We start from the raw sequence: 16,917 nt of genomic DNA, 5'->3' as shown, positions 1-16,917 counted from the left end.
TGCTGCAGGCCCGTGTACTGTGCGATGGCAGTGCATGTTTAAGAACCCCAGGTGGTCGAAATTCCGGAGCCGTGCACTACGGTCTCTCTCGTAGCCCGAGTCGCTTTGGGGCGTTAAACCCATATAAACCAAACCAAACCGTATTTTAACGTTTCATCGACAGCGTGTAAAGGGCCCTGTTACCACCGGCCGACCTCTCCGCCTTTCTTTCATTAAAATTCCCTTTCTTCTCTCTCTTCAAATAATGCACTTGCGCAAAGAAAACAGGACACAACAAAGTAACACATACGACAAGAACAGACCGCAACTTCCAACTAGTTTATTAAGAGCAGGCAACTTGAATATATACCAGTGTTAGCCAACAGTGTTAGCCTCCATTTTTCTCTTAAAAGTAATTGTACCTTGTTATGTATTTTCGTGACACAGTTTCATGGACTAAAACTGTCTTTCTTTCTAGGAAGCTGAGGCGATCTGGATCGTCCACTGGATCTAAAGGAGTGGAGTGGCCCTTTTATTGGCAGCTGCACTCCTTTCTTGGCACACTGCCAGTAAATGACAGTGACCTGATGCAGGAGAGCGTGGAGGTAATCTTTTTTTTACCTATAGCACAGTTCAGCCGGATAGCAGCGTACTGAATGCTATGTGCCTGCTTTCCATTCCTCTTTGCAGACACCTTTCAGAAACCACTATACAGTTTTGAGGAACAGTACGGAAAAAGGAATAAACAGAGAGTTGAAAGCAATATCATGTGAGCAAACATGCCTTTGTTTCTCCATTTGTGTTGTACCGCATCGTTGCTTACAAAGGGCTAATTGATGTCGATCTAGGTTGCATCGAAGCACTACATGACACCAAAAGCAAACTACACAAACAATGCGAAGAGCCACCTCACTCAGAACTTGACGTGTTTTTATTGAAAAGAATAGAATGAGCATGCTCGAAAGAGATAAGCATATGCTTTACGTGGCAAAAGAATGGAAAGGTGATGGTCCGCAAGGGCCCAGGTGAACCAATTCTGCGGATTTCGTGTGAGGCAGATCTGTGTAATATCAAGGAAACTAAGCAGGCTGAAAGTGATGATTCGGAGGCGTGAGCGTCCATCAACTTAGTTTTTTTTCTGTTTTTTTTTATCTTTTCTAGCAGTATGGATTACGAAGCATCTTCACAAAACACAGTTACTACGCGATACATGAATTTATCGATACAGTAATGGGATTACCTTCTCATTCAAATAAGCCTCTTTCTATGTTTTGTTTAAACTCACAAAGTCTTCGAAACAAAGTAGATACCGTTGGCGCTTATCTGAACTTACTTCACCATAAATTTGATGTTCTAGCATTTACAGAAACCTGGTTCACTGATTCCTCTGACGTTGCTCAATTTGAAGACTATTCTCATGTGTCTTTGTTCAGAGACAACAAAAAAGGGGGCGGTGTCTCTCTGTATTTTCGTGATGGCGTATCAGACGCCTCCCTAGAGTCGTTTTCCGTTGTTGATTGTGATTTTGAGGTACTTGTTGCCGAATCTTGTGGTGTTATTATAATTCTTGTTTATAGACCCCCGTCTGGTAAAGTTGAACGTTTTTTTTCCTACCTTGACAGTGTACTTCACTCGTTTACAGGACATAGCCAATCTGTTGTCGTGCTGTGTGATTTTAACATAGATATTTTGACTGAGAATACAGTTTATAAGAGTTTTATTGGTATGATGTCTTCCTACAGCTGTGCAAATGTTATAAACCTGCCAACAAGAATTACCACAAGTACCAGAACTGCTCTCGATTTATGTTTAACTGATTTTTTACCAAATGATGTACAGTCGGGTGTGATGACCTGCGATGTTAGCGACCATCTTCCATTTTTTGTCTTTTTGCCCCATTCGAGGAAAACTTTTTCTAATAGCGCAGCTAACACTTTCTATCGGAAAGTTAATGACGAAACTATTAATTGCTTTCGACGCATGATTTCAGAGGTGGACTGGTCACCCGTTTTTAATGAAGAAGATCCTAGTCGCTGTTACGATGTCTTTGAAAAAAAATTTCAAGATGCCTATTATGAAGCCTTTCCTCTAGTCCGCCGCTCTAGGTACAAAAAGTCTAAGAAACCGTGGGTTACGAAAGAGCTGTACAAAAGAATAAGGCAAAAACACAATCTCTTTGCTGATTTTTTGAAGCACAAGGACATCAATATACTAAACTTGCATAAAGCTCTAAGGAATAAGCTCAACACTGATCTAAAAACCGCAAAACAGGAATATTACGCAAAAGCGTTCGCTAATAAACTTGCCCCTAATCAGATATAGAGGTCATACAACAATTTAGTATCAAAACGAACCGAGCCAACTCCAGTAGAGATTGTGGTAGATGGCGTTCCACTCAGAGGTCGTCCCTTATCAGACATGTTTAACGAACACTTCCTGACGGTTGGTGAAAATCAGTCTGTGCAAACAACATGCACTGATCCAATGTCATATCTTAAAGGCATACCAAAGCCTTCGATATTTCTTTCCCCAACAACTACAGCCGAAATCTCTTCGTATATAATACGTCTAAACAATAACTGCTCCGTTGGAGCTGATAACATCAAGGGCGAGGTAGTGAAAGCCGTATCTGATATTATCGCACCTTTGTTGTCCCATATATGCAACCAAATGCTCAAAGAAGGCAGGTTTCCAGATAAATTAAAGATAGCAAGAGTTTGTGTGGTACATAAGACAGGAAGCTATAATGATCCTAACAATTATCGCCCAATATCCGTTTTACCGGTCTTTTCAAAAATTGCTGAACAAGTCATCAATACCCGCCTTACTTCGTACTTCATTAAGACCGGAGCTATTGCGAAAGAACAATATGGCTTTCAGAAAGGGAAATTTACAAAAAAAGCTTTACTTCACATAAAGGATAAAATAATTAACAATATAGAAAACAGAATTTTTACACTTGGACTATTCTTAGGCTTTAGAAAAGCCTTCGACTCAGTCTGTCACAAAATTTTACTGCGCAAATTACAATTCTATGGGATACGAGGTTCCGCACTTAATCTTATTCAGGGCTACTTTTCATCCAGAGTACAATTCACAATGATTAACGACATACCTTCAAGCCACGGCCTTATACGCACTGGTGTGCCACAGGGCTCAATACTGGGTCCTATTCTATTCCTAGTTCACATAAATGACATTGTTAATATTCTTCCTTCCTCCGAAACAGTTTTATACGTTGACGACACAAATATTTTTTTTCATGACGCGAGTTTACAAGCAATAGAATGTAGAGCTAATCTCTGGTTAGAAAACCTTACATTATGGTTGAGGGCCAACAGGTTAGAACTAAACATCACGAAGACGAAGTATGTAATATTCAGAGCTAAAAATAAAGTCATAGATAATGAGCCAATCATATTATACAATTCGAATGTTTTACAACGAGTACAGTCAATAAAATTCCTTGGAGTTATATTTAATGAACACCTGTTGTGGACTGACCATATTAATCAAGTAAGAAAAAAAATTTCGCGATCAGTGGGCCTTCTAAATAAATTTAGACTTCTATTGCCAGTATGGCTCATAAAGCAACTTTATTTCAGATTAATTCATTCACATCTTCACTATTGTTTACTGATATGGGGAGACTCAACACAGACTAATTTAAATGCTTTGTTTTTACTACAGAAAAAGGCCATACGAGCAATTGCTAATCTAGGCTACTTGGATACACTAACTCGTGGTGGAACAGCTTGGGGTTACTGACAATTTTTCAATTAATAACTCTTCGGCTAGCACTTGAAACATATAACAGATTTCATCTTCAAACTAATTTTTGTGCAACACCAGAGCTACCGCAAAACCCATATCCCCTTCGACACATGACAATAAGAGCACCAAAATCAAGAACAAATTACGGATTCCAAACGATTAGATATCAGATGACTACCTTTTTGAATGAAAACAGAAATTTTCATGACCTCCTCCATCAAAGCAGAACTCAAAAAATATACAAGAGAAAAGTGATTGCACTGTTGACTACATGACTAACCGGTACATCCTGTGACATATTATAAATTGATAACAGTCAACATGATTGTATATATTTTTTTTCCTTTTTATAATTCCCTGTAACCCAACAGCACGCATCTTAACAACTTCGAAGATACCTTAACATTGTTGTACAGTTTTTCCTTTGTTTTTCTTTTAACATGCCAGCAAGTGTAATGGCGACCGCTACATTTATTGCATTTGTTTATTTTGTGTGTGTATGCGCCGAGTGCAGTTTGCTTACCCCCAGGGAGGAAGGCCCTCGTCAGGCAACACGCCTTTTGGCCTCCTTCCTGAAGTGTATGAAACACACTTCAAATAAATACTTTTCAAACTTTTCAAACATAACAGCAAGGTATATATCAACAAGAACACATGAAAGAAATCATACTTGTCGAAAACCCAACAAAAACATTAAAAACCAATGTGGCAAATAAGTAAGTGATAAGGAGGACCTTACGCACAGTCCTATAAAGTGTTTTCAGTAGCTTCCTTACAAAATGGTTTTTGTTCTTGGACATCATCTCAAAATGTGACGGCCCAGACCTTTTCAGTGAGGCTTCATATATGCTCTTTGACAAGAAAAGTTTAAGTACAAGAAATTTTTTGCAGGGATTGGACAGCGTGCCACTATTGACATGAGTGGCGTATGTAGCAGCAGGGCCATCATAAGTCATTTCTCCACAACATGTGGCAGCCATGTTGGGTTCAGTGTAAAATTGACATGGTGCTCCAGCACAAGAATTTCCTCACATTCAAACATTAATAGAGTTACACAAGGACAAGAGGCAATGCAAAGTTTGCGCCGTAAGACAGTCTGTTTTTACTAATGAGTAGGAAGCTCTCTGATCCCCCTGCGATTTCTCTGTATCTTGTCCTGTTATGTTTTCAAGAGTCTGTGATCAAGGCTTTACTTCCCTGCCAACCATCATATGATTCTGTATTTTAGTGGCTGACATATCTTTGTCATTTTCTCTTTTTTCCTCCATTCACAGATGCCAAAGGATCCAGCCCAAACTGGGCAAGAGATTGTCTTTTAGTACGAAGAAAACTTGATACCCGTACCCGCTACAATTCCCTGCAGGGTAATGACAGCACGGCAGGCAGCGAGCCAGCAGGCAGGGAGCAGGGGACAAGTGGGGAGCGATGCGGAAAATCTAATCTTCGCAGGAAGCGGCCTTCCAGCTCACTGCTTCGTGAGCTGATGGCCATGCATCAACAGGCTGAGGAACGTGCAGCCAAGGCTGCGAAGGAAAGAAGCGAGCTGCGAAAGCAACTCATCGTGCTCCAGAAAGAGAGCAATGAGGTGCAGAAGGGCATGATACAGGTGATGAAGGACTATTTGCAATCCAAGGAGAATAAAGAATAATTGATTCTGTCCTGTCTGTAACAAGCAAGGCAATGCCAGTTACGATATGCTGTTGACAATGCTTATGCAGAAACCTGTTCCAACTATTCTGGAATTCCTCAAAGTTGACATGGACAATGCAAGAACTTGTCTAGTTACTAATGTACAAGTGGTCACAAACGTTTCTGGCACACCGAAATCATAAGGCACCTAAATTTCCTCCCTGCATATAGAACAGAAGCCATGAACTGAGGGGTGGACTATGCAGGCACACACTGCAGTTTGTGGCTGCATGTTTATACTGCTGAGCGATTAAGTTTTGCCGCAATTTCCGTCTTCTGAACTTTTTGATGAGATAGTTTGTTCATGCTCTTTGAAAAACAACTGCGTGCTTACAGACGAAGACTATGTCTATGTTCTGCCTCTGTCTTCGTCTGTTAAGCGCAGTTGTTTTTCCTACATGGAATGGAGGCATCACTTCCTGTTCAGACTGCAGAACGGTTGCAAAGATTCCACATATGAAAATGAGGAATGAACACAGATGAACCAAAAGCAGCTTAAAATCACATATCTGGTGTTTCAGGGAAGGTGATCACTCATGTTTAAAGATAGCGTTTTTGAGGTGAATCATGTTAAATAGCTAAGTCATTAAATTCTAATAGTTAACTTTTAAACTATTACCAAAAGACACCTGCTTGCAATTAGAGATTTGTAGCAGACCGTTAAGAATGGCCATATCAGTTTAGAAATTCGAAAATTCCATTACCCTCGGCGCTGTGGCATGACAGAATTTGGCTACATCGAGCTATAATACATGCACTTTCGAACAGTATGTAGGCAAAGCAACCCCTCCAGGAGTCGTAACTAGTCGAAATAGCCAAATTTTGTTGTGCCACAGCGGCAAGAGAAATGGCGTTTTTGAAATTCAAGAACTGGTATGGCTATTACTATTGGCCGGCTACAATCCTCTAATTGCAATCAAGTCCCTATTGGTAATAGTTAAAAGCTAACTATTATAACTTAGTTATGCACTTCGCTAGTTAAGATGATTCGCCTGTTTTTTGACGTCCGCCAACGCTCGTACTACTATGCCGCAAATTGCTTCTCGTTGCCTCAAAAACCTTATTTTGAAAAATTAGTGATCGCCTTCCTTGAAACATCCGGCATATGCACAGTTGGATAAATATTTTCAACCTGTATGCCACAAAACACACTGAAATAAACTCGTGCACCAACATGGCAGTAAATGCAAGGCATTTCACTTTGAAGCAAGGTGCTTTGCCAGGGCATTTCTTACGGCCACCCCTGAAGGTTCCACTTGACTGCTTGTGCAGACGGGCTGTGGCCGTCGCCTGTCTTCTACATGCACCACATCCAGCCAGTTAGAGTCACAGCTGTCGGTAAGTTCTTCACATATGTTGTGAAGGACACAGCATGCTCGAATGACATAGGGTACATTAACAATGTCACATTCCAGGCCCTTCAGTAGAATTCTGAAGCGTGCCTTGAGGCTCCCAAAAGCATCTTCCACCACACGTCTGGCACGAGAAAGGCGAAAATTAAATTCCTGTGCATCAGAACCGATAATGCCGGAATGTGGGAAGGGCTTCACTACATTCTTCTGCAATGGGAAAGCTTGGTCGGCAAGGAAGAGAGGCCCAATCTGCACACCTTCAATTTCGCTCACTTCCCTCTTGAACAAATCGCTGTCCAGAATCTTTGGAAGCCGCGACACTTCAAAAACTGCAGCATCATGGTTTCGGCCAGGAGAGCCAGTGTTCGTGTACAAAAATTTGTACCGGTGGTCTGCGACCGCCAAAAGAATTGTGCTGTACCACCCCTTATAATTGTGGTAATCCACAGCGTGTTCCGAGGGTGGACAAACTTCAATGTGGCAGCCGTCGACAGCTCCTACGCCCTGCGGGAAGCCTGCAACTGCTGCAAACTGCCGGAGATGTTCAGCCAGCTCGTGCGTCCTCGGCATTTTTATATACCGAGGTTCCAGCACTTCCACCATCGTGTCGCAAAACTCCCTCACAATATTGTTTACTGATGAGCGGCTCACTCCAAACACATTTGCGACCGTTCTCTCTTCTGCTGAGGTGGCTAGGCGATATATGGCAATCGCCACACGTTTGCGCAGCGGTATCGCCTTGCGCATGTTCGTATCGCGCCGCTTCATGCACTCGCACACACCCACGATGTACTGAAATGTGCTCCTGGTCATTCGAAAATTTTCTCTGAAGCCACTCTCCGGAAGGTGCGGGAGAATTGTTTCATACCACGACGTTTCCCGGGGGTAAGTCCACACACTACGCTCACGCGAGCACAGCCTTGCAGCTAAGGCTTGCAGACGCCTGCACGTTCTCTCCGCTTGATCTTGTTCAGCTTGCCGTTCTTCCAGCTCGTCGAGAATTGCGAGCTGCCGCAAACGTCGCTGCTGCATCTCCGTCTGACAGGCGGCGAACATAGCCAGGAACCCGCAGCTTCTGTCCACAGCGTCCGGCACCGGCTTGCTGTGAGCCATCACGATGTATGACTTCGCGCCGACGCACGGCGCCACGGCACTCACACTCAAACCACAATAAGAGATGATAGAAGAGAATTTAAAATAACACTTAATCTAGCAAACAATTAAAATAGGAAAATAGTTGATAAAATGAAACGTGGAGCGCGGCAGGAAGACGGGCGGCAAGTCGCAGAGAGCCAAAGCAGACGTGGATTGACTAGGCTCTCGGGTCGCCTGCGGAGTCGACTGCACCCAATGTCGAAAGACTTTCTTAAATTTTGTCTGACTTTCAATAACCTCGGGACAACAAATTTCGCTGCACAGATGTAACCAAACTTCGTTCGAAGAAAACTTCCTACGTTTGTGTTTTAGGTAAGATTTTGTGTACCATTTGCGTTAAATTAGCCGTGCAGATTTCTCTTCTGGAGCAACAACGTGACCGACACAACTGCGCACACCGAGAACAAATTTCCACGGGTAACACCACCAAACTGCAGTTCACGATAACCAAGGTTAACTCCGCCTAACCACGGTTGCGCTTAACCGCGGTTAAGCCGGCCGTGTAACTAGGGTATAAGACTTCGTCGCTTCAGCGTAGAGGAGGTCCACAGCAGAAAGGTTCCTCCCTTGCAAAATTGTGAGCGATGCGGCACCATAACCAGGGCTACCCACATGCCCACAGGCATGATTTCGCCATGGGATAGGTAGACCTGCAAGGAACAAGCACAGTGAAATATGATTTGCCTACGAGGACTGCATTTTGCGAAATTTGTGACGTTCACTCATGTAATCGACAGAGAGCACTCTGGCTAAAAAAATTGAAAACAAAAAAGAAGCAAGAAACCTCAAGCGCATTTCATAAGGACATTGCACCTATGAAAAAAATAAACAGGCAAGAACGCAGGTTCTTCCTTCTTACGTTTCCCATAGTAACACTTCTAGAGAAGCAACTTTAATGTTTTTTTGCTGCGCTGTATCTTTTCACTAATGTGTAATATTACTTTTTTTGCATGCTTTACCTTATGTTTCGCAGATTTTTTTTAGCGCAGTGTAGATGGAGCAGAGTCCACTTGTAATGAACTTTTCGGTCGTGGGGATCGCTTTCATTGTATCCAAAGTACGCAGCAACTGACCTTCCCCTATTACAGGCCAAAATGCCGTCAGGCAGAGAGTTGTTTACACCTTATCAGGCATGTTATGCATTTTTTATTGTTCATGCAAAAGACCGGTCGTACGAGCCTCACCGAGGTCCCTTTCTGCAAACGGTCTGATTTAGGGACATGGTATTACTAATTATGAAATTACCCATCAAAGCAACGAGAAACCCAATGGAGTGCACCTGCTCACACAGCGTATCAAATGCACTGCCTCCATGCCACAGGATTTGGAGGATTTTTTGGGCACAAGGTACTCCACATGGCTTGCTGGGCAAGCAAGGCATACCTGTGACTAGCATTCAAAGCTCCGAGATCGCTGCCATATGTTGATCACCAACCGTGTGCAGTAGTTTCGCTTACAAAGTTGCCCCTGTTTAATGCCCACCATGCTTCTGTGCTGTATCTAACACAAACCGCCCTATCGATTCAGCTCACACTGACGGACAGGGGCCAGGAGCTGCTGGGAACATATAGATCCCATAACTAGGGAACCAAACCGTCCGGTGCCTGCGTGCACCACCGATTTATTTTGAGCCCAATAAATGTTGATTCATAATCATCTGTGCTGTATTGTTTTGTGTTGAGTTTAATGCCACGTAGGCAACTAGGGCCATCATGCACCAAGCTCAAGGCATAGGGTAAGTTTTCTGGAGAATTTTATAGAATTGTGAAATATAACGGGCGGTGTAAGGGGACCTAAAACATTAGTACTACCTCGTGATCAGTAAGGAAATAAATTTTAGAAATCGCTACAAGTAAAAGCCTTAAAGAGGGTTGAGGAACCTCAGCGGCCATCCTTAGCTGGGCACGGGTCTCGAGGCTCCTAACCAATGAAAGAAAGGCCTCAGCCTTCCTCTCACGAATGAGAAAGTGTCTGAGGTGTAAAAAAAACAAGCGAGGCATTGGGTTGAAATGTGGAGACTCTTGAAAAAGCTAGCCTCTCGTAAAAAGCTAAAAACAAGATATACAAAGATATATCATTTTTATATCACCTAAGAAGAGTGTTTGGTGAAAAAGAATGCATTCGTTTAAAATTGTGTAAATTTTCCTTCATTTTTCAAGTTTCACACACGAGAATAAACCGTGATTTACTGTAAGCTCAGTTCCACAGTTTTCACAAACAGGTTTCACTTGTTTTTTCAGCAAGTAGTTGTGTTTAGGGTGTGTATCCAATGCGGAGACGACATAAAATTATGTGTATAAAACCTTCCTGGTGCGTGCAGGTCTTCCTTTCGCCCTGGACCGGATTTACAAAATGCAACATGTTATTTATTCCGTTTTCCCAAGTTGGCTGCAAGTAAGCCTTCAATTTCTCAATACTAATTCCATGCAGTCACTATGAGGAGCGCTTTCTTTCTAGATTTCACGACCGCGGGCTTATGCATTACATAGGTCAACTCTTTCATTACCATCTTTTCGGACAAGGCTTGGTAGTCAGCAAAATCTTTTCACTTATCCTTGTATTGTGACTTTCAATTCAGTGTACTTTGTTATCTACTTTCTGCTAAGGGTTTTATTTTATTTCCGGAATGTAGTACCGAGAGCAAGCTGAGTCTGTGCAGATTACACTGCTTTAAATACTCTGAATAATTATTCTGCCTACAGATTCAGAAACAACATAACATTCGCAGTAACAATGAATGCACAGTTTAGAAACCTTAATATTTTTGCCAGTTTCCTTGTACTACCGCACTTCCGACATAGTATGCTGTTTTTGAGCTGTGAGTGGAGTTCACATATTTTTTTAAATGCCACGCATTCCCGTAATATGAGTTTCATTAGTGTTTCTTTTTTCGAATGTATGTTAATGCGAAGTCACACACACTTAGAAAAGTGTGTCATGAAGGCAACGGATTGTTTCCCGAGGCAACACTGGGAAGGGTATCCAGTACTTTTATGCCTCTGCATTTATCCTGGAAGCAGAGTAGCAAAGGTCAGATCGCTTGGGGCTTGCTAATTAACAGTGTTTGGCATATGAATTCTTGTGAATATTGGGTAACAAATGTTTTCGTCGGCATCGTATTTTCAGGACATGAGCATGAAAGCATGGTTCTTCTGTCTTCGAGACTGGATTCATTTGTTTCGGCATAGAGGCCAGCTATTTACAGGCCAGGTTCTATATGCACCAGCTGAAAGACGTTAACCAAAGTTATGCACTGGGTCCAGTCGTTCTAGGTGTGATGGTCCTGCAGACCCATACAGTGTAACCCGCAAGCTAAGTACGGGTGTACAACAGAGTGGTAAAATTGTAAAAGTTATGTCCTATAATACTTTCGGTGCATCCGTGAGAGGACTTTGAGTATGCTGAGATGTTTGGAGGTTTTTCTTTCGAGGGTGTTTAAATGAGGAAGGAATGCTAGTTTATTGTCAAAAGCTACCCTTAAAAAATTGCATTCGTCATTTACTGGTAGCACGATTTCATTCACATTAAAGGTGGGAGCAGTGTTCAGTTCTCTTCTAAGCGAGAACAGAACAGGTATTGACTTTTGCGAGAAAAAGTTGAAGCCGTTTCCATCGGCCCATGTCATTAGTCGATTTACTGTCATCTGTATTTTTGTCACGTTTGATGATACTATAGAAGATGGCCAAGCGATAGGGAGGTTTTCGACACAGGCTGAATACATGGTTCACTTTGTAATTATTTTTGTTATGGAAGTGATTTTTAATATGCAGAGTGGAGCACTTAAAATGCACCCTTAAGGTACATCGTCCTCTTGAGTGAAATTCCTTGAGAGCGTCGCACCGAGACGTTTTTGAAATGAGCGATTGAAAAAAAGTCGCTTAAAGATTTCAGAATTCTCCAGCGAATGCCGAAGTAGAGTCACAAATGTGTGTGTCGTGTCATAGGCTTTCTCAGAATCAAAAAGGAGAGTAAAGTGTTAGCGCCTACTTACAGGGTTTATCTACCTTCACCAAGGGTGCCCACCGCCAGAGACGATTTTGATTGATTTGACTGATTTGAGGGGTGCTCTGTCAGAGACGATCTTGCGGCGTATTAAGATGCAGGTATAAAGAAAGTAGGACTTGCCTGCTTTATACAAAAAATTTACATGACATAAAAGTTGCAATGGTTCAGAATATACAATTTAAAGCTGCAAAAGGGTTAAACAACAAAAAGGTAGAAGTGGCTAACACTAAGGGAGGCTTCTACTCGGCATAGCCGAAAAAGCATAACATCTGACCTTAGCTCAGAAAAATGTTTTAGTGCTCCGGACCCTGGTTTGAAAGACCTAAAGGCCCGGCCCATATCCGGTAGCGTCCAATCATGTCAAACTATTAACGTGGTGGGTTGAACAAGACAAGAGGGGCCCGTCCTTTAATTTCCGTAAGGTTTATAATCCTCTCCGTAAAGTAAATAATAATAATAATAATAATAATTGGTTTTTTGGGGAAAAGAATTGGCACAGTACGTCTCATATATCGTTGGACACCTGAAACGCGCCGTATGGGAAGGGCTAAAGGAGGTAGTGAAATTAGAAAGGAAGAAAGAGGTGCCGTAGTGTAGGGCTCCTGAATAATTTCGAGCACCTGGGGATCTTTAACGTTCACCTACATCGCGCAGCGCACGGGAGCCTTAGCATTTCGCCTCCATCGAAACGCAGCCGCCACGGTCGGGTTCGAACTAGGGTGATCCGGATCCTGGGTCGGAAGGATTGACCTGAGAGGAAGCAACCAGTCTAAATGCTGTGTAGGCAGCATTGAGACAACTGCGTGTTACTGTACCGATCATCGGGCAGTGTCTATCTCTGTCAAAACAATTGAATAAATAACAATGTGTCCCACCAAATACTTCTTCAATGCTTACAATTTTAGTCACAACAAACTCGGCAACATGCGTAATCAGCGGAGAACTACAGCTCTCGCTACGTATATCCTGGTATAGCTGAGCTAAGGCACTGCCAATTATTCTCTAATATAGCTGTCGCTGCCCATTCGTCATTTTTATTTTCCCCCTTTTTGACAAGGCTGCCATTTTTCAAAAACTTACAAAAAAGATGTTCGTCGCAAGGTCCCGTCGTGCCTGGTGTCTGTCAGGACAAAGGGCACCTCCGGCGCAAAACAGCCCTGGAGGGCGAGAACAAAGCGCGCGGCCACCGCTGCCCGGGGTGCTTGACACTAAGACAGATGTTTGTTTTCGGCGCGTCCCGCAGCGGCCTGTCGCCGGCGTGGGGGGTGGGGGGGGGGGTTAAAAGGGAGGCGGCAGGCTGCAGCGGTGAGGCGCCCAGACCAAACGACCGGTCCAAGTGACCCTGCGCATCATCGATCCCTTACAAGGACAGTAATACAGTGCCGTCTGTATATAAATGGTTATCGTGCTGTGTTTTCACAGCGAACGTGGTCAGCGGTTGAGCACGCTTTTCTGAATACAGAGGGATGAATGTCAAGAAGTTCACGTGATTCAAGTAGAAACATTAGCTAATATTCAGAACGTTTTCAAACGCTTTAGCAAGGTAGCTTGTTAGGGATATGGGCCTTTATCATCCAGGGGAGATAGGCACATTTCACGACTTCAACAAAGATACAATAATGGCTTTTCTCTAAGCTTGCGGTTTTTTCCCGCATACCCATACCTTGTTAAAGAAACTCTACAGCGGGTTCGGAAAGATTAGCGATTATTTCGCAATGAATTTCATCTGGGCCTGGTGCTGTCCGTTACCGGAAGAAAGTACTCTGTTATTTGTTTGAAGTGCATTTAAACTATTACATTCTTTGTGAGCACTGCCAGTCGTCCGCAGTTTTGTCTTTCGGCTGCGCTTTTTAATTTCAAAACGATTCTGGAAAGCGGGAACCAGACAAAGTGAAAAAATGTTCACCAATATGTTTGCTTGTCTTTTATATTTGTATGATCACCAGGGGTTGTGAAAACAGGGACCGCGAACGGGGAGAAGTCGCCATTTATTTATAATCCTACTGCAACAATTTTTTCGGCCATTTTGGCTCTTTATGGAGGAAACGTTATTCTGCATGAAAGTTTTTTTTTTCATTGCGACGGACGTACCCAGCTTTATCTCTTCCTTTTTTATTGTTTATGACGTTTTTCTGTGTGGAGTATCTCCGAAATATACCCCAAGCTTCATTTTATTGTCTCTTCGTTTCTTTGCAATCTCATGTCCGCACAGTTTATGGCTATGTCGTAATACTTCTGAACATTAAAGGATACCCATGTGTTTGGCAGCAAGAATAAAATTTTTGAACCCGTCATATATTTCACTTACAATAATACTTTCTAAAACAATATTTTCTAAAGTGGGTTGTGCTGCAAAACGTTGTCAGCCTGTTAAGTGAAGCTTCCAACGCTGTTTTTTTGTCGGAGGGATTGATTGTGGAGATAACAGGCTGATTTCAACAGGCAGATGATCGCTTCCTTAAGGATTGTCTAAAACATCCGAGTGAAAATGGCTAAAAACTGACGGATAAATAAAAGGCAAATTTAAAAACGCCGATTTTGACTGAGCTAGGGGAGCAATAAGTAGGTTTACCTGTGCTCAGTAAAGAATTATTATTAGATAGTATAAATTGCTCTATTAGCTGACTGTTGTATCAGTTTTCTCACTGCCCCAAAAACAAGAGTGCATTAAAATCTACAACTAGCAGGTATGGATCTGGTAACTGTTCCAAAAAGTTCTCTAATTCATGGAGTGTCACACTGAAGTATGGCTTAAGATATACGAAGCAAAGTGTAATTGTTCTCTAAGCAACCACAGTGGCGGCTAGAGCTTCGAGTCTGAATTTCAGTTTCAGCTCACATGATGCTACTACAGTTCTCACAATGATGGCTACGCCTCCCTAGATCCTGCTTGCCCCTTCTTGGTAAAGACGGAAGTCAGTATATTTCTTATGGACATTCGTGTGCTGAGGTCTTAAATTGGTTTCCTGCCGACATAAAGCAAAAAGACAAATTGAGTTTGAGACGACTTTTATGTTATTATACTTAAATGTCCTCCGCAGTTTCGTACTATTATGAAAGCCAACATAATAATAATAATAGTTTATTTCCATCACCATGCAGTGTTGGAGGGGATGGGGATAAAAGCGGTTAACGCTTGACAAGGTCCCCACACTCGTACAGCAAGTGGGCAGTGGCATGCTTCGGCACTTCACTGAAAAAAAATACACAATCACCAATGTGTGTAGAAAATCAATAAGGGTTAAAGCAATAACAATAAAAGCAACAAAAAAGAAACAAAGAGCGCTGTTATAAAGATTGTAAGAAGAGCGGAAAAAAAAAGTTCAAAGTATGAATACAAGTAAATAAATGTGCATCTATTGAGAGAAAACTCGATAAACTCAATTTTGGCCCCGTGACTCGAGGCCTGTCTTTTTTTAACGTATCCAAAATGTCCCGCAGTCCGTACTACGTGGACGGCGCAAGGCTGCCTGGGGTTGTATCCATCGCCTCTGCAGAGGCACTGGACGACCGTGGAGAAGGCAAGTGGACACTCGGGTTGGACCTTGAGGTGTTGGGAGAGGCCCTCAGGCCTGCCCACCCGAGGCCTGCCCAGACTGTCTTGGCGGTGGAGGAGTAGTGTTAGCTACTCCACCGGGGGGTGCAGCTGGCTCTGCCGCAGGTTCACTGCGTGTGGCCTGGACAGGCGCCGAAGCCTGGTGTGGTGCGCAGCGCACACGCACCACACCGGCGAAGTTTGTTTTTGCAATGAACAAGATGTGTTCGTTAGAGCAATTCGCCCTCTTGATTCTTTGAAATAAATGTTTTAAGTAGTTTTCAGAGCAATTATTTCTTCCTCTTTTTTCCGGGACGAACACGCCCTGGAATATGCAGCATAGTCTCCTTGATAATGAATAAACTGATATTCGTAAATTTATTCTGTTATCTAACGTCTGCGCGCAAGCACTTTTTAATAAAGTAAGCCAAGCCCACTGCTCCACGACACATGCTCTCGCCAATTTTTCTGCGTTTCTGTGACCTTTCTCTTTCTTTGCGCCTGTTTTCTAGTACGCAGATATCTTTCCTCTCACGCAAATTCTTCCCTTTTACAGATATTCATTTTTCTTTCGAGTCACCAAAGACAAAATGAAACAAACTTTCTGCTTTCTTATCCTTTATTCGGCTTCTGCGAATGTTCTACCAGAAACGGCAAGGTTTAGGGCCTCAGTGATGCTTTCGACATCTTTCCAAATATTCTCATTCAAAATTTTTCCAAAGCCACTAGTAGCGCATAATCCTCAACCTCGAATAGCTAACAAGTTGTTTTGCGCATAATGCTCAACCGTTAAATTTTCATTTCTCGTCAAGCCTACGGTTTCTCTATAGGAAAGGCACTCCGATATAGACCCCTATTCATGGCCTACTTCAGTTACTAACCTGGAGTTGTTAGAAAGCCGAGATTGGCAAATAATCGCTTGTATGTAACTTCAGTCCTTCTTCCACCCTCTGGAGCTCTTCAGAATCTCTTTTTTTAGTTTTTGTTTTAGTTTTTGTTTTGTTTTAGTTTTAGTTTTTTTAGTTTTTAGCTTTGCGTACTGTTTGCCTCTAGTTGGTCAACGGTCGGCAAAATAATATAGAGTCTGGACGTTACAGCTAAATTTCTTGCATGTAGAGTTACCCTTCTCACAATCAATGTCCCTCAATGTCCCATCTGGTAAGAGCGGCAATATCTGCAATTGCGGCTTAAGCGCCTCTGATTTGTTTTCATAGTGTTTATGATTGTGTTTAATAAACTGCGTATTTACGTTAGCTCTAAGATTGCAACTCCTTGCTGCACTGAATTCTTTGCCTAACAGATGCAATAAATTAACTTGTTACACTGCAGTCACTCTAAGCCATTTTCATGCACTGATAATTTGCAGTCATACGAAGAAAGATGTCCTTATCAATTCTTGGAGTCAATGTATTGGCTGATTTTGACGAG

At 42.5% G+C, this 16,917-nt stretch overlaps 1 protein-coding gene across 1 annotated transcript; it reads right to left on the bottom strand.

Moving 5' to 3' along the window:
• Nucleotides 1–6,638: 6,638 nt before the first annotated feature.
• Nucleotides 6,639–7,907, bottom strand: LOC144123710 (uncharacterized). Its single transcript, XM_077656489.1, has one exon. It carries the CDS (start codon nt 7,905–7,907, stop codon nt 6,639–6,641), a length of 1,269 nt encoding a protein of 422 aa, XP_077512615.1.
• Nucleotides 7,908–16,917: the final 9,010 nt, after the last annotated feature.

Source organism: Amblyomma americanum, chromosome 3 (genome assembly GCF_052857255.1).
Source record: "Amblyomma americanum isolate KBUSLIRL-KWMA chromosome 3, ASM5285725v1, whole genome shotgun sequence".
Lineage (NCBI taxonomy): Eukaryota > Metazoa > Arthropoda > Arachnida > Ixodida > Ixodidae > Amblyomma > Amblyomma americanum.
Note: the sequence above shows the minus strand (reverse complement) of the source record. Positions and strands in the feature narration are given on the sequence as shown.

Excerpts from the sequence above, each read along its gene's own strand:
- LOC144123710 (XM_077656489.1), bottom strand. The coding sequence starts at position 7,907 with ATGGCTCACAGCAAGCCGGTGCCGGACGCTGTGGACAGAAGCTGCGGG.